Source organism: Lonchura striata, chromosome 19 (assembly GCF_046129695.1).
Source record: "Lonchura striata isolate bLonStr1 chromosome 19, bLonStr1.mat, whole genome shotgun sequence".
NCBI lineage: Eukaryota > Metazoa > Chordata > Aves > Passeriformes > Estrildidae > Lonchura > Lonchura striata.
The window spans coordinates 12,071,694-12,089,677 of record NC_134621.1 but is presented as its reverse complement, the minus strand read 5'-3'; the positions used below and the strand labels follow the sequence as shown (position 1 = coordinate 12,089,677).

Genomic DNA, 17,984 nt, shown 5'->3' with positions numbered 1-17,984 from the left:
TACCCCTCTCTGTGAAACTGAAGTGGGGGGATTCCTGTCAGCTGATGCATTCCATCCTTTTCAGATAGCTTCTCACAGCCTAAAAGCATGTTGATCTCAGTCTCAAAACTGAAGAGCAGTTCTCTGACCAGGGAACTGTTTAGGCTCACAAATGCACATTGCCATTTTGAAATATTGGACCGTGTACCTTAAATCTGCAATAGAGTTCAAGAATATATGGCACACAGCATATGTTGTCACCAGTATTAAAGCTATTATTTTCCTTTTCTGGTCTACCACCTTAGAAGGCAAATAAATATGCCTCTCTTGCTGAAGATTGCCATAAAAATAATGCAAGAAAGGCCACAGTTTAATAGAATTGGTTACATAAGATAGCACTACCTGAAAGTGAAGTTCCCTGGTGCTGAGATGGAGGTCAAGCAAAACCCAAAAGATTTAAGGTACAATAGGAAGCAGGTGTTTGTCTCTTTTGTACTTAAACAAGTTATCAGACATCATGCCTGCAAATCAGGGTCAAAAGAAAGAAAAAAATACCCCTGGAGCATTTTCATCAGAGGAAAGGGGAGTGCTGATAGCAGGGGAGGCAGAGGCTGTATATTTAAAATAGCAGCCTTGTTCTTTAGGATGCAAAGAGGTAATGAAAGATGGTAAAAAATAATTTGAAGCTTGAAATATTGATTGCAGCAAGTTCATCATAGCCATGAGTGCTAGCAAGGTGGAGGGGGGAAATACAGGCTTTGACAACGAATTTGAAATGTGAAGGCTTGTCAATGAATAGACTAACAGGCTTCCTGAGCAATGGGAGTTTACATGTAACTCTGGTTAGGATATGGCGCTTTGTTATATGATTTTGTTGAAGTTTTTCTCTTCTAAAGTCCTGTAACTCAAGTTACATTGCTGGAGTATAGATACACTGGAGTAGAGCATTTTTTATATGCTGGAAGGTATTGGCTGAGAGAAGTAGAACTCCTCCACTGTGCTCACCCTGGTGATGGTCAGTAGCTCTATAAAATTATGCAAAATGAACGATATTGTCATGGATGCTGTAACATTTGGTTCAGTTAGGTGTACCATTTTCACCCCTCTGCCCCGGCCATCCGACACCAAGGACAGGACAGGCTTCTCACTTTGTCCGAGCTCCTGCAGTGCTCAGACGCGGCGCTTCCCGTCGGCACCGGCTGCGGCGGAGGCCCAAGTGCTCAAAGCCGCCTGGCTTAGGCTCGGGAGTCGCTGCCACCCGGGGCTGCTGCGCCGCCGCGGCACCTGCGGGGAAAGCGCCGCGCACGGCGCCGCAGCAGCCGCTCCCCAGCCGCCCCTCTGCCCCTCTGCCGCCCCCGGCCGCCCCTCTGCGGCCCCTCTGCGGCCCCTCTGCCGCCCCTCTGCGGCCCCTCTGCCGCCCCTTTGCCGCCCCTCTGCCGCCCCCGGCCGCCCCTCTGCGGCCCCTCTGCGGCCTCTCTGCCGCCCCTCTGCCCCTCTGCCGCCCCTTTGCCGCCCCTCTGCCGCCCCTTTGCCGCCCCCGGCCGCCCCTCTGCGGCCCCTCTGCCGCCCCTCTGCGGCCCCTCTGCGGCCTCTCTGCCGCCCCTTTGCCGCCCCTTTGCCGCCCCTCTGCCGCCCCTCTGCCGCCCCTTTGCCGCCCCTCTGCCGCCCCTCTGCCGCCCCTCTGCGGCCCCTCTGCCGCCCCTCTGCGGCCCCTCTGCGGCCCCTCTGCGGCCCCTCTGCCGCCCCTCTGCGGCCCCTTTGCCGCCCCTCGGCCGCCCCTCTGCCGCCCCTCTGCCGCCCCTCTGCGGCCCCTCTGCGGCCCCTCTGCCGCCCCTCTGCCGCCCCTCGGCCGCCCCTCTGCGGCCCCTCAGCCGCCCCGGGCCCCGCGTTCGCTGCGCCTCTCCTGCGCGCGGCCCCTACTGGCAGCGCCGCGGTTTCTGGAGGGGACGGTGCGTGACAGCACCGCCGAGCCGGCCGGAGCGAGATGGCGGTGGCACCGTCCGGCTGCGCCGGCGCCCGGCCCGGTCGCGGCGGCCTGCGGGCGTCAGGCGGCGAGCCCCGGGGCCAGCAGCCGCAACGCTGCACGGGCGAGCAAGCGGGAGATGCCGAAGCTGCGCGGGGAAGCCTTTTGGAGGGAGACGCTGCGGAGCGCCCACTACGTGGTGGCGCCCATGGTGGACCAGAGCGAGCTGGCCTGGAGGCTACTGAGCCGCCGCCACGGCGCCCAGCTCTGCTACACACCGATGCTGCACGCCCAGGTCTTCCTCAGGGACGCCAACTACCGCCGAGAGAACCTCTACGACGAGGCCTGTCCCGAGGACCGGCCGCTTATCGTGCAGGTGAGCGCGGCCCCCGCCCCGGCTCACCCCGTCAGCCCCAGCACCGGGAGCGGCGGCGGCGGCTGCCGGAGGAGCTTCCCTGGGCGCACCTCGCGGTGCCGTTCTTGGGTAACGTTGAGGACGCGAGTCAGCGCTGCCAAACGCACGCGCTCCATCCGCCCAGCTCGTGCTCACAAATCCAGGCGTTTCCCAAATGTGCATGAGTTGAAGGTAGTCAGCCTCATCCACGTTTTAACGTGGTTCTATAGGGTAACAGAAATCGTTTTCTTCATGTAAATACCGCTGACAGTACTTAGCTCCTGCAGATGTGTGTTTTTCGGTTTATCCCATGTTTAGTAGAGAGTTTCCTGTCTTAACCACAGTGGACGGGAGCACTGGAATTCTCAGAGGGTTTCAGTCCCCTGTGCCTCATCTTTAGAAACAGATTACAGTTGGTCTTGTAGAGTAAGGGTGTGTCCCAGATCTGATACCACTCAAGAAGGATCACAGCTTTTTGAGTAGTAATCTGAAACCCTGAGTTCAGTGTTTAGCTATAGATAAAAAACACAAGGAAAATAGGACAGACTTTAAAGCATGTGTTGCTTCTGCTTCTGGACTACTGTGTGATGTTAAGGTATTTCACTCTATGCCAAAGAGGGAAAGTGGCTTGTGGAGCTGGAGAATAATGCAGGCAAAGACTGTTGTCATGAGCAGAGGAATGACTGATTTACACACATGAGCAATTAAATGGATGAGGACTATTTACCCTGGAAAAGAATTGTTTCTCTTGACTGTGGAGAGAGATAAGAGAAGCCTGTGGAAGTATTACTGGCCTGAAGATGATGAATGGGAAACAAGTAAGCATAGTGGTAGTTATAAACTGTGAAATTCATTGCTGTGGGATATGCTGGATTCTGAAACATTACATGAGTTTAGAAAGCAAATAAAGGAAAACTCTTGAGGATATTTAGGTGCAACAAACACACCTTTTGTTTCCAAAGTCCATAAAGACACTTTTTCAGTTCTGCTGTTGCCTACACATTTTGGTGTTGACCTTTGATCTGTCTCAGTACAGCTTTCACAGAATCATGAAATATTCTGGGTTGGAAGGGACCCACAAATCCACAACCCACAAGTACATTGAGTCCAGCTCTTAAGTAAATTGTTTATACAGGGACAGAACTCACAGCCTTAGTGTTACTAGCTATACCATGCTCTGACCAAATGAGCAAATCTCAGCATCTCATATATTCCTCTTCTGTGGGAGGTAGTCTCTTTTGACACAGAATAATAAAAGTGGTGGAAATTCAAGTAATCTTAGAAAGCTGTAAGTCACAGATCTTCAGCTCAGTAAGCTGTGTGCCCTGGTGACACTACCTGAACAGGATCGGTTGCTGTGAGCTTGCTGTGTTACCCTTCTTCCCACTGGCTACTATTGGATATAAAGTATGGAACAAACTAATCTTTGGATTGATCATGTGCAGGAGTCCTTAAAGATTTGGTCACAGAGTCTTGGAATTAGATTAGACAGAGGTACATTTGAGCTCAGCCTGCTCTGAAGATTTTGTTTACTGTGCTAACATTCTCATTACATTACATGATTGGAGGCTTTCCATAATTTCAGTTGTCTCGGAGAAAGCAAATTATTTTTTTATTTTAGTTGGTGTCAGTCATAATTTTATGTAGTGCTATAGGGTTTAAGTAACACCTGCTCAGAAGTGTTTAAATTCTGTTTCAAGTTTATTAAAGACATGATGGAATTGTTTTTTGTGAAAAATGAGGTTTAGAAAATCTGTTTAAAAGCATAAATGAGAAGAATAGTTTGTCTCTGTCCTCTTCAACAAAGAAGCTTCAAAATAACCTATTTTATTAATTTGCTTTTTGCACTGTGTTTTAAATGTAATATTAATTACACTCAGTTAAAATTGAGCATTTGACTATAGCACATGTGTCTGTTTCACAGTCCATGGCAATTCATTTTAGAGGCTGCCAGGGCACTGCTGACTCATATTCAACTTGCCATCAACCAGGACCCCCAGGTCCCTTTCTGCAGCACTGTTCTCCAGCCTTTTGTTCCCCTGTCTGTCCATACATGCAGAGTCACCCTGTCCCAGGTTCAGAATAGGCTGCTTGTCGATTAAACTTCATATAGTCTGTGATTGCCTAGCCCTCTGATGGTCCTTTTCCAGGGTCTCTGTGCCTCCCAGGGTGTAGACAGCTCCTCACAATTTAGTATCCTCAGCAAGGTTACAAATGTCAGCAGAGTTACAAGTCATGTATGGAGCTGTTAAAGAGCTCTGGCTTTATCTAAGATGGAGCCCTGAGGAGCCCTAGGTGTGACTGGTCACCAGCCTAATGTCATCCCAGTCGCTATGTCCTGGCTTATAAAATAAGCATGTATTCTATTTGCCATCTGTTAGAAGTAGGGCAGGTATTTCTTCTTAAGTTAAACAGTTTTCTTATTTCTTCTAAAAACAATGTCTCCCTCCGGGGAGGTATCTTCTATTAATGGGCCATTGGATGACTCACTGCATGACTGGTAAAGTTGCATCATCCCATTGTGAGATACTCCACCCAGAGGGAGAAGCCCTACCTGCATAAAATCAGCATTTTTAAAGACATTTGAGCAGCCTTTTTGCTAGATTCCCAGAGGAGCAGCTTCTTCCCCACTGGATCCCCAGAGGAAGACCAGGCCCATCTACTCTATCACTAAACCTTCAGAGAAAACTACACTCTTCTACAAGATCATTGCTTTAGCAGCATTTCATCTGCCACTCCAAGAAGAGCAGCCACCATTTAACTGGACTATTACCAACACCTTGACTCCTTAGGGTGTTAGGTTTCTGACTCTATTAGTAGTTTTGTTTGTACTAATTACATTTTTTTTATTTAGGTTTTTTTTTCTAGTAAAGAACTGTTATTCCCATCCCCATATCTTTGCCTGAGAGCCTTTTAATTTTGAAATTGTAGTAATTCAGAAAGGAGTTTACCTTTTCCGTTTCACAGGAGGCTCTTGCCTTCCTTCACAAGCTCCTGTCTTTTCAAAACAAGGCACACTATAACTCCTTGCACTTGACTCATGAGCCAGTTGTGTGCCCATCACACAATGTGTTTATCCAGCTGTGGGCTGGGCATTTTGTCAGAGCCATCCTTTGAGAAGCAGTATCAAATGCTTTGCTGAGATCCAAAAAGATTATATCACACGGCTTGCCTTGATCATTTTGAGAAATAGTGTTTGGTATTATTAACTGTGCATATTTGCCTTTTTCCTCTAGCAGGTAGTTGCTTCATAACTACATCATCACGTTTTGTCAGTACTTGAAGAAAGCTATTGCCTGATTATTCCACTTCTCTTTGGTTTTCACAGTTCTGTGCCAATGATCCCGAAGTGTTTGTCCAAGCAGCACTATTGGCTCAGGATTACTGTGATGCCATAGACCTAAATTTGGGTTGCCCCCAAATGATTGCAAAGAGAGGTATGTGCAAATCTGAATCCTGGATAAGCAGAGAAATGGCAAATGGTATTTCAAATGTGAATGTTGGCAGTAAAATATCAAGAGGGCCAAATCAAGCCTTGGGGAGGCTGCAGTACTGCTGAAGTCAGACTTAAGTTACACCCAATGTAGCAGGTAATGCTTTTTGTAGTACCTAAAGCAAAAATTAGATATAATTAATTCTAATTTCTCTGAAGTGTCAGCCCCTGTGTCTAGAATATCCTTCAGGAACATTAGTTTTAGTAAGAGCTCGATTTTCTTTATGATTTTTGCTCAGTCTATTTTTTAAAAACTGCACTTAAAATTAGATCATTCAGACCCTTAGGATCTCCTATTTCCCTGATATGTGCAGAGTTTTTTCACAGTAGTGTAGAAGAGGATGACACCTGCTGAATCCCTTAGATACTGCATGTTTGAAAACCAGAGCCAGTGTTTGAAAATTTTGTATCAGTTAAGGTATTGAGAAAATATTTGTTCAGTAACTGCCCATTCATCTTCTAAAATATCTTTTGAAGACTAATAGGAAATTATTAGTGGTACAAATACATCTTTCAGTCTGATCATCTGTTATCCTAATAGGATTTATTAATCATCTGGTATAAACCCTTAGAAGCTGGACTTTGAGCTGCAAGTGTCAACACATCAGCCTTGAGCAGTTCCAGTGAAAGTCAGGTGTGGGTATTTCTTGTTTATCCTGTAAATTTAGGGTGGCATGGAGAACATAATGATCCCACTTTTCCAGCTAGGGCAGGACAGAGCAATGTTTCTGCCAGTGAGGCATATGAGTATCTGGATCTTTGTGAGAGTTTATTGAAAACTGTGCTTCAGTATCTTACTTTTCTGCACAAGTCCATCATATGCTCTTTTATCATAGGTCACTATGGAGCATTTCTGCAAGAGGAGTGGGATCTTCTTCAGAGAATGGGTAAGTATTTAGAGAGGGAATAGGATGAACTAATTATTGAGAGGAGGTCTAGGGATTTTGGGGGAAAGGAGGTGCATCATATTTCTTTGGGCAGAGTTGTGTTTGGGTTTTGAAGGGGCGGTTCTTTCTTGTTCTTTTATTTTTTTTATTTCATGCTGTATTCCAGTGGCACCCTCAAGATACTTGATGGTATCCCACTGCAAACTCACACTAGATCTGCTAAAAGACTTTTGTACCTGAAACAGACTTCAGGTGAAAGTGAATCAATTAAGTTCCAGTCTCATAATGCTAGTTTAGTGACTCTCCAGCTCTAGAAACAGTAGAGGTCCCAGTGCCTTACTTTTTCACATTGAAGTTCTCAGGTGCCAAGGGTCATGTTTCTGCTGGAAGGCACAGCTGCCCTTTTCCGATCAGCTCCGTGTACTCTTTCTGTCCAGAGTATAGCAAATTATGCCTTTCTTCTCCTAATTTTTGTACGTTACTTTCAGTCTATCAGTAGCTGTTGTGAACAGTATCATATTTTTTAAGAAATTCATTTGTAACTGATATAAAAAGCAAGGTTTTGGTCATTTTGTAGAACTGAGAATGTGCCTTCATCCCACTTCAAAGCAAGTGTTGGAACCATGAAGTTAGAGAGTCCTATTTCTGTTTGTATTCCCAGTGATCTGGGGAATCTTGAGTGATGTTTGGTATAAAGACACTGCTGAGAACCTGGAAGATTAGTGCATCCTTGCCCAGTATGTAATGTGGCTGTTGAGAAGTATGCAAATCAGAATAGCCTCAAAGTGCAAAGGCCATCTAGTTGGGTGAACCCAGGCTATCCAGTAAGAGAAGTGTCTTAACCTGTCCTCTTCCTCCTTTTTTCCCCTCACTGCCTTTAAAATGCTTGCACCTGTATACACCTTGCTTGCTCCTTTGAAAGGGTGATGTGAAGTATCTTTCTTTAGAGCTCATAGGATTTGTATTAGAAGACAGCAGGTAACTTCCTACATTGTATATCCAAGCTCTTGGAAAATAAGAGAATTTCAAACACAACATTACTCAGTGATTTCCTATTGTCTCTCTTTGTTAGCTCTCTGTTTGGTATTTTTGTGATTCCATGTCCTGTGTAAGGACTGGGAGTTCACCATGTTCTAGATTTCACCCTGACTATAAGCTACCTTTACTACTTGATTGCATCCACAGCCTACCTCATTTGTTAAGACTCTGCTTGCCATGAATAAGACTCTACTAATAATGATTTTTTTTTTGTGATAATTTGCAAAGAAGTGAAGCACCTTTTTGTGGGAAAGGTAGACAATCAAATGTTAATGTTGGAGGAGTACAATAGCCTGTGAAGATAATAAACTTGTATCAATAATTAAGTTGTGAGGGGCTGGTCTTTGAAAGTGAAGACTTAATGCAGTGGAAGCATTAGGGCTATTAAATGGGTGACTATTTTATGCCATCTTGTTAGGGTCAGATTTTGTGTTTCATGTGTGTGTTACTGTTACGTGATTAAACTATGCAGTAAAGATTGAAGAGGACACTGCTGATTTTTTAAGCTGTGAAAACTGCATAGCAGTAACTTCTTAGACTTCTTCCATACCACACCCAGTATCAGATCTTGAGGAGAGCAGACACTTTTCATAGCATTGTGCAGCCCACTTACCTGTCTTTTCAATCTTTCTCAGTTTTACTGGCTAACGAGAAGCTCTCTGTTCCCATCACATGCAAAATCCGCATTTTCCCAGACATTGACAAGACAGTGAAGTATGCACAGATGCTGGAGAAAGCTGGCTGCCAGGTAAGAAGGCAGCTGCTCCCTCTACTCCTGCACCGGACACGTATCTTCGTGTAAAGTATCTGATGACCTGTTCTTCACCAGTTCTTGAATAGGCTGCATTATTTTGCAGACAGAGCAAACAGGATGCAGACAGATCCTGTGTGTTTGCAGCCCCAGGCTGCAGATCAGTAGTGTGGTACGAAAGATACAGTGATTTCAGTCTCTTGTAATCACTGCACTGTGCAGCATCCTTCACTGTGGTTGAGCATCTCAATCTTCACATAGTGCTGCAGGAGGCAAGTATGAATGCATGAAATCCACAGTACTGTAGAAGAAAAAGGGTATCAAAAGGTATAGACAGTATATGGACAGACAATACAGTATAGACAGTATTTGGACCTTCAGCTGAGAAAGCTAGATCAATATATCACAAATTCCAAAGTAAATCACGAATGGAATCCAGTAGGAAAAGGAAAGGAAACCTGTAGGTTCTCCCATGATAGAATCTTGTCATGCCATGGAATAGCAAGATTAAAGGAGCCTAAAACAATGCCACAGTAGGTGAGCTGCTGATATATTTCTGTGTTGCTAAACTCCCTTCACTGTTGAAATAGCAGCTGGAACTCAGTGGCATCTCTGAAGTGTAGAGAGTGAAAGGAAATTTTTTTCAGTGGATTTATTCCAGTTCATACACATGGAAAGTAAATGTAATGTTGTGTTCCAGCTGCTGACTGTGCACGGCCGTACTAAAGAACAGAAAGGACCACTTGCTGGTGTGGCATCCTGGGAGCACATTCAAGCTGTAAGGTTAGTAAGCAGTACCAGTCTTAGTGGATTCCTGCTAGCACACTGGATTTTAAACAGAGTGTACAGTGGCACTGAAGAGCAAACAAATTTATGTGACAGGAGGAGAATTTCTGGGTTGACTCTAATTCTCAGTTTTATACATCTGTTTTATTCATTGGTATAGAAAAGCTGTAAACATTCCTGTATTTGCAAATGGAAACATCCAGTGTCTCAGCGATGTGCAAGAATGCATCCGTAAGACAGGAGTACATGGTGTCATGAGTGCAGGTAAAGAATATGAGTTATTTCTTATTCCCTTAGTAGTTCCATATACATTTATTAAAAACTTATGTCAGATTGACTTGGTGAACAGCTTTGCTTGACAGCTGAGTGGCCATTCCCACTTGTCTTATACTGGCCATCTCATACCAGGAATAGGGATCCCTTAAAATTTGTAAAGAATCGTTGTGTTGGACTTGCAATACCATTGACTCATTGAGCTCGAATGTAATTACTTGACATATGGGAGGCATATGGGACTCCTGTTGTCCTGGAATATTTTTGTGACATCTATTAATAAATGGAACAGTTTTTGAATGTTCTCAATTAACTAAGTGGATCTGCGGGTTAATATTCCTGCAGGTGCTTCATGTTGGGTTGAGACAAGAAAGAATTGACATAATTTCCTACAGGAAGAGCTAGGATAGGCATCAGAAAAGCTTCTAATCACTCACACAATTAAAGAAGGGTTGTAGAATCTTTGTTTTAGAGAATACTTGTTAACAAAAGACTTATGAAGCCAGTGGAGAAAAGCACAGTGAGAAGCTGTATCTGTGAACTTGGGCCAGACAAATATCAATACAGATATAAGGCAAGAGACCTGTCATTTCAGTATTTAACAGATGGGCAACAAAAGCAGTGATTTCTCTATTTATTAATTGGTTTACTGTCTTCCTGTCAAGGTTAGATGCCTTTCTAGAAACAGCACTTTAATTAGATATGAGCTGTTCAGCGCAATCAGGAATTGCATAGTGAAATACAGTATCCCAAGGTCAGATTAGAGTATTACAGACCCTGTGTTCTTTTTGAGAGTATGTGGGTGATGTGTCTGTGGCTGTAGAATCACAAAAGAGATTATCAAACTCCAGAGCAGAGATTTTGGCGTTTGTTTCAATCCTGAAATGAAAGCTTGAGTATTTCTTTTCGTTCCCTAGAAGGTAATCTTCATAACCCAGCTTTGTTTGAGGGCCGGAACCCATTGGTGTGGGAGATGGCTGAGGAGTATCTGGAGATAGTGCGGAAGTACCCATGTCCATTGTCTTATGTTAGGGCTCATCTCTTCAAGCTCTGGCATCACACGTGAGTATCAACTTAGAACTCTTTAATGTTTTCAGGGGTCATCCTGCTTAGAAAGTGTCTGGGCTTTCTGGACTAAGATTTGTTTGGCCAGAATAAGTATGCTGCAAAGTTTTCTTTCCTGGACCTGGGTGGAGAAGGTGTGGGCTGAGGCCTTTACCCTTTATTTCATATCTGGGAAACAGGGCATGGGGAATAAACAAGTTGCCACAAGATCAGCCAGGGTGTGATCTCACAGCATGCCAGCTGCAATGTGGTAATTTCCCATGTGCACACACTCCATGGCAAACACAAGTTAACTATCTCCTTGTTCATTGTGAGGCAAAGTGCTGTTGCATTTATTGTGGAGTAAGAGCACAGCTATGGGCAGTTACTGAGAAGCAGCTGATGCACTGTACATTCATGTTAGCTTTTGTCAAAGTACCTTGGTTGTCTGCCGAGTATATATCTGGAAGGGACATATATGTGCTTTTCTCTGGACTTACAAAGAGGAATATAAGCTTCTGACAAAGGCAAATTAATCAAGAAAAGTGTATAAAATGCTATTGTACAGTTATTTTTAGTTGATTGCAGTCTAAATATAACTGATGTTTGGGTTTTGCCTTAGGCTTCAAGTTTACCAGCAGCTGCGTGAAGAATTAGCAAAAGTGAAGACTCTGGATGGCATTGTCGATGTCAACAGGGAGCTGAAACTGCGATGCCAGGTACCAAGATGGGCCCTAATCTCCCAGAACAGCATTGCCTGCACTTGGTGGGAATGTACCAAGTATGTTATAGAGTTGACATCCATTAGTCACTTCTCTCGGACTTTGTGGCTTACTAACCTTGATATTTGTAGCTTGCTACAGTAGCATCCCCTTAAGCCTGGACAACTTTATCTGAGACAAAGTTGATTTAGGAGTTACAAATGTGCTTCAGTTCATCTGTGGTACTAGATGGTTTTTTTTGCCTATATGTAACTGTCAGTAATTGTTAGCTTAAATTTCAGTTTGTGATTTCCTGGAGTTTGAAGTGTTATTTAGTGTATTTTCTGACAACTCCAGGAAGACTGACTGTAACTCTATGCTGCAGGAAGAAATAGCTAATCAGAAAGAAGGAGAAAAGCCAAAAGAAGGATTGCCTTTTTTCCACTGGATCTGTCAGCCATACATCAGGCCAGGGTGAGTAATTTATTTTGATACTTACAGGTACTCATAGGCCTTTCCCACCCATACCATCAGTATCAGCCATGGATTCTGTTCTAGGAGCTTACATTCACTAAAATAAAAAAAAAAAAGACTGAAGAAGACTTACGATTTTTTTCCCCCTAGTTTGGTTATTTCCTAGTTATTGCTTTGTTTGTGGGGATGTTGCTCATTGTTTGCATCTCCTCCTTTGGATCCTTCTCAAATTTCTCTCTCTGTGGAAAGTAAAAATTAGGAATTCCACTGCAGCTGAGAACAAGAACCTGATGTGCCTAATTTAGCTAACATACTTTAACTGGTCAGCTTTAACTGGTCAACTTTAAACTGGTATGTCTGATAGTATCTCTGTTATTAACTGCCAATGTTAACCAAAAAAGCTAGGTTTTTCTATCCCACTTCTAAGGGCAATGACATTTCATTGTAGCCGTGATAGAAAGGTTTATGGTTTACCCAGATTTCTGTAAACCAAAATAATGGTCAGGGAACAGCTACGTCTTCCCTCCAGGCAACTTATGATGAAATTCACTGTTTCAGGCCAAAGGAGAGATGCAGGGAGAATGGAGAAAGTGAAATAGAAAAAGGTGCGCGGGGAAAACGTGCTCTGGAAGAAGAGGAAGATGGAAATTCTGAGCTTCTGTCAAAGAATAAACAAAAAAAGAAGTTAAGAAATCCTAATAAAATCTTTGATCCATCTTTAAAACGTAAGTTCCATTTATTGGCATAAATGTATGGAGATATGCTGATACCACCTTTGACATAACTTGCTACTAAGAATTTTCCTGGCTTGTGTACTTGTAGAAACCTCTTTGAAAAGAGGAGGAATTGTTGCTATTGAAATTTCAATAGCAGGTAACATGAATCAAATGAGGTTCACTAGTAAAGGAAACAAGGATCAAAGTAGTAGGTCACTGATTCTAAGCATCTTTTTAAGATCAAAAGTTTACAAACTGCATTGTAGCTGTCACTAGCATTTGAAATTGAAATTTTGTATGAATTTTAAGCTGATGTCCTCCAGTTTTATGCTTGACTTGAGGATTAAAATTTTCAATGTTTGGATTTTAGCATAGAGGCACTTAAATTCAAAGTACTTTTACCTTTGCATTGTTTTTTGAGGTACTGTATTTTTATTTTAAAAAGAGCCTCTGGCTAGAAAAGCACCAAGCCTTGTCTGGTTCTGGTTTTTTTCTAAGTTCTTCCACATAAAAATACCATTGGTGAAATCAGCTTTTTCTCTCTCTCTCTCTCAGCCAAGTATGCAAAATGTGATCAATGTGGAAACCCTAAGGTAAGTCAGTACAAGTGTCCGTAAAAGCATTTCCGTTCAATGGAAATTAAATGTCCATAAAGGGATCAATCCTGCAATGTCTGGATGGAGACAGGTGACACATGGTGTCCCTCATTGACCGGCACTGTTCAATGTCTCCATCAGTAATGTAGATAGTGGGATCAAGAGTGTCCTCAGCACACTTGCAGATGACACCAAGCTGAGTGGAGTGATGACACACCTGAGGAACAGGGCCATCCAGAGGGACTGGACAAGCTCAAGCAGTGGCCTGTGGGAACTCCGAGGTTTAACAAGGCCAAGTGCGAGATTCTGCACTTGGTATCAAATCCAGGCTGGGAGGATGAACAGATTGAGAGCAGCCCTACCCAGGACTTTGGGGTGCTGGTGGATGGGAGGCTGGTCATGACTCACCAATGGGCACTCACAGCCCAGGAAGCCTCTGTGTCCTAGGCTGCATCAAAAGCAGCATGGACAGCAGGTCACAGGGTGAAGGGATTCTGTGCCTTTACTCTGCTCTTGTGAGACCCTCAGCTGGTGTTCTGCATCCAGCTTTGGGGCCCTCAGTGCGGGAGACACATGGAACTGTTAGGGCAAGTCCAGAGAAGGCTACAAAGATGACTGTGGGATGAAGTCCCTCTGTCATGGAGAGAGGCTGAGAGACAGGTGCTTCAGCCTGGAGAAGAGAAGGCTCTGGGGAGCCTTACTGCCCCTTCCAGTGTTTAAAGGGGACTTAGACGAAAGACAGCAATGGACTTTTTAGCAGGGCTTGCTGGAGTAGGACAAGGGGTGATGGGTTTAAAGTGAGTAGATTCAGAGTAGATGTGCCTTAGATTAGAAGTCATTTTTTATGGTGAGGCAGTGGACTGGACCAGGTTTCCCAGAGAGGTTGTGGATGCCTCATGCCTGGGAACATTCAAGTTCAGGTTGAACAGGGCTCTGAGCAATCTGATCTAGTCGAAAATGTCCCTGCTCTTTGCAAGGGTTGGAGTACATGACCTCTAAAGGCTCCTTCCAACCCAAACTATTCTGTGATTCTATTCTGTTATTCCAGATCCTGAGGTAGGTCTTTGCCAGTGCCCAGTCACACAGGTGCATGCCAAGTCCTGCTGATAAGTGTGTGTGTGTGGGGAGGAAAGTCCATACTTGGGCAGAAGCTTTTTAACCATTAACTGTAACCAGTATCTGAGGTTGAAGGTGCTGCACAAAAATCCTTGACATACATAGGTTCTTCGAGAGAATTTGCCTTCCTCTCCAAAAATGTGCAGTCCTGCTGCTGCTGGAGGGTATTTATTGCTAAGACAGTTGAGTGAGTTAATTGAATTTCCCAAGATACCTTGGAAACAAATCTCCAAACTTCTAGACATGTATGATGTGCATATTTTACTGTGAAATGAAAAACAAAACCCCTCTTACTGGGGTTAGTGGTGGGTGGAGTTTTTCTGCAAAGGGGAAATTTGAATAACTGGTGTGGTTATTAGTGTAAAATAAAAATACTTCAAATGTCATTGCAGTACAGCCTGCAGTGTCAGGCAGCATCTGCAGCTCTGTTTTGTGTTGTGTTTGGATCTCTGCCTTGACCAGAATAAGCCTAAGCACCTTCTCATCCTCAGTCCTGCCTTTGCAGCAGATTGACTTTCACTTTTAGCAATGTGAAATGAGGCAGCTGGTTTTACAGGTTATGTATTGAAATTTCAAATATTTTGATATTTGCAAAGAATTCATTTTCCTTTTGTTTGTTTATTTTTTCCCTTGGGGAACATAGCTGTTTGCTTGATAGGGTGGTGTTGCTGAGGTGTGTGAGCAGAGTGTATTTATTGCTGCTAATATACCTGTAAAGTGGGGTGTAAGATGCAAGTAATTTTGTGTTCTGGCTTAAAAATTAACATTACACCTCAGGGGGCAGGGGAGCCTGCAACACAAGCATGTGATGTTGCTCCCTGTTGTAATACTGTTATTGCAGTGAAGCAGTGGCAGCCAGCTGGGGCTCAATTTGAAGCTGCAACTACTGAAAAAAATGAGATTTTTTTTTTCCTGTGATCATTATTGGGAAAGCATTGAGCACTAGGCTGGCCTGCTTTCAAAGCCATTCTATTTCATAGCTAATCCAGATGACATTGCTTGGTGCATAAACCAAGATTGTCTGCACCAAGACTTAGACTTATTTTTGTTTTGCTGTTGCATCACTGTAGTGTTGCAGGTAGCTCTTGAAATCTTCTGACTAGGCCTCTAGTTATTTTTTTTCCCCTATATTATGTGTTTCTGACCCATGTCATGAAATGGGCTGGGGGCTGTGGAGGTGTGGAGAAGAAAAAGGAGAAGGAACTCAACTAAAGCCTCCCTAAACATGAAGAATTTTCTGACTGGGGTGAAGGGAACCATGTAAACAATAAACAAACCAATATCAACTAACAGTATCAACTCTCTTTTCTAAAATGTGTGTCAGCAAAGCACCCCAGAGACCCAGGCTCATTCTGCCACCTCATCAGTTAGCCAAGACTCAGCTGCTGCTGTCCCCTAAGGGTCATACATTATACTTTAGTACATATGCAGGTTTATTTTAGGATGCAAGTAGGGAAGTAATTCTGGTGGTAACATATTGTAGGCATAGCTGCAGATGATAGCACTGTGTTTCATGTTGCAGAGAACTAGAGCCGGCTCATTAGCACCAAATATGTTCATGCTTGTTCCAGAGGCTTATGGCATGTGGCTTCTTGTGGTGGGTAACTCGGGCTGCCCAACAGGCTGTGGGGGTTGCACAAGTTGAATGTGGATTTTTTTTTTTTTTTGGTTGGTTGGTTGGGGTTTTTTTGTTCTTTATGTGCAAACGGTGAGTAGCACCCAATATGACATCAACTCTGTCATCTTCATTAGGCCGAGTACGCGTTTTTTCCCCGAAGATCTGAAAGTGCAGAGCTGTATTGTTACTTATTTTAGTAAACAGTAACAATTCTATTTTCACTGACAAAGCTTCTTTATACCACTATCCCAACCCAGGGCACTAAATGTGTGTTTAACATGTGCCGAGGATGCTGTAAGAAAAGGGCATTCAAGGAGGTAGCAGATTGCCCAGGTAAGCGTATCTGACCTTTCCAGGCATAAAGGAAACATCTAATCAATCTCTCATGTATATTCATTGCTTAATCTTTGGGTTATGGGGTGTAGGTGGGTGTTAAAATCTACACAGTACCTAAAATGCTACATGCTATGTAAAAGTTTCTAGTACCATTTTAAAAGACTGCTCTTCCTTCTATCACTGCTCCTGCTTCCAATGCCTCGGGATGCAGTTCCCAGTCTGTAAAGACCCATTCTTTTTAAGGAATGAGGTATGCTGTTTACCACTGTAGTCATCTCATTTCAGGATGTTGGTTTGGGCCTTTTTCCCCCTTCTGCTTTTCCAGGTCATGGATTACTTTTTAAGACCAAGTATGAAAAATCCCTTTCATGGCAGCACAGTCAAAGAGGAATTCAAACCCCAGAGATCAGTCAGAGAGGAGATGCAGAGGTGGGGGAGACAGCAGTGCTGAAGGAGGCTGGTGACAGTACAGGGTGAAACTTTGGAAATGAACAGTCCAAGAGCTCCTGCCAGACCACTACACTACTTCCCTGGGCCAAAGAATGTGCCATCTCCAGCTCACTGTCGTCTGTGTGAACTTCTTCCACACGGTTAAGTTCTGGAAAAGTTTTATTTAAGTAAAAAAACTGCTTACTCAGGGAATTATCCTGCATTTGAAATAAAAGAGATGCAATTAAATGTCTAATGCTGTGTTTGAAAGACTGAAAATACTGCATTTTTGGGTGGAGACAATTTCTGTAAGCTGCCATTACACTCTACCTCCTGTATGCTCATTAACGCTTCATGTTTTCTTTTTAATACTGGCGACTAAATTTATTGTATTAGAACAGCCTTCTGGCATGCTAAAAATAGCAATGTCAGTGACTTCCTCCCTATCAGAAAATGTGTCACATTTGTTAGTGTTTTGGTAGGCCACATTTTTAATGTAGAAAGGAAAGCATTAGTACTTGGAAAATGTGAATGTAAAACTCCAAGTTCTTGCTATATCCACATTAACAATTATTAGTTTCTTACAGTATGATCAAACTTAACAATCTTCTATGAGCCAAAGGTTGGGAGAGGATGAAATTTCTATTTTAACAGAGGTTGTCTAAAAATATGTGGGAAGTTGGAACCAAGTCCATTAATATTTCCATGCTCAATATGTGGTCATTTGTCTTTCACAAATGATAAATTCTGAGAGACGTGACAAAACCAGATGCAGGTCCTACACATGCCTTTTTTAAAGATGGGAACTTGAAACTACCTCTTCCACCTCGTGGAAATAGTCCACTTCTTCCTTCACACAGGCATACATGCTAAAGCTGTCAAGTATTCTGAGTTTCCTGGTCTGTTTCCCCCTCCTCTAGTACAAAACCTAAATAGTCATTATCCTAGAATTTCAAACTGTTTAATTGACCTCTCCCCACTTACAGTTTTCCAAAAAGATCAGAAAGCTCATTCTCCTGCTCAAAGTAAAGGCAAAACAGCCAGTTCTAGCACAAGAGAACTGGGGCTGTGAGAGATTCAGCTTCTTACCCACACAGAGAGATTTTAGATCACTCCTCCCTCTCACAAATACAATCTCATCACAGAATCACCAGTGTGAAGGAACAGTCAAGGTGACTTTAGGCTCCTAAATTCAGGAAGGGCCTTACACTTGAGAGTACTAATTAGATACTTTTCCATAAAGAATTAATATTTAAGGTATATTTGTCATTCACCCCCATGCCAAGGCATTTCTTAACAAGCACAATGGAGGAATGCAGATAGACCTCATCTTGTCCACTCCTGTCCAAGTATGGCTGGATGATGCCACACTCCTGACACAGGGCTGAAA

At 43.5% G+C, this 17,984-nt stretch overlaps 1 protein-coding gene across 2 annotated transcripts; it reads left to right on the top strand.

Moving 5' to 3' along the window:
* Nucleotides 1-1,987: 1,987 nt before the first annotated feature.
* On the top strand, nucleotides 1,988-16,850 carry DUS1L (dihydrouridine synthase 1 like). 2 transcript variants are annotated; one of them, XM_021534066.2, is made up of 13 exons: nucleotides 1,988-2,318; nucleotides 5,665-5,773; nucleotides 6,666-6,716; nucleotides 8,450-8,502; nucleotides 9,206-9,288; nucleotides 9,452-9,555; nucleotides 10,482-10,626; nucleotides 11,231-11,327; nucleotides 11,695-11,783; nucleotides 12,342-12,508; nucleotides 13,055-13,092; nucleotides 16,087-16,162; nucleotides 16,491-16,850. In XM_021534066.2, the coding sequence occupies exons 1-13, from the start codon at nucleotides 2,082-2,084 to the stop codon at nucleotides 16,640-16,642; spliced, it is 1,401 nt and encodes a 466-aa protein (XP_021389741.1). In that variant the 5' UTR covers nucleotides 1,988-2,081; the 3' UTR covers nucleotides 16,643-16,850. The 2 variants fall into 2 exon arrangements, with proteins under 2 accessions (XP_021389741.1, XP_021389740.1); XM_021534065.2 differs by having other exon boundaries at nucleotides 8,390-8,502.
* The last annotated feature ends 1,134 nt before the right edge of the window (nucleotides 16,851-17,984 follow it).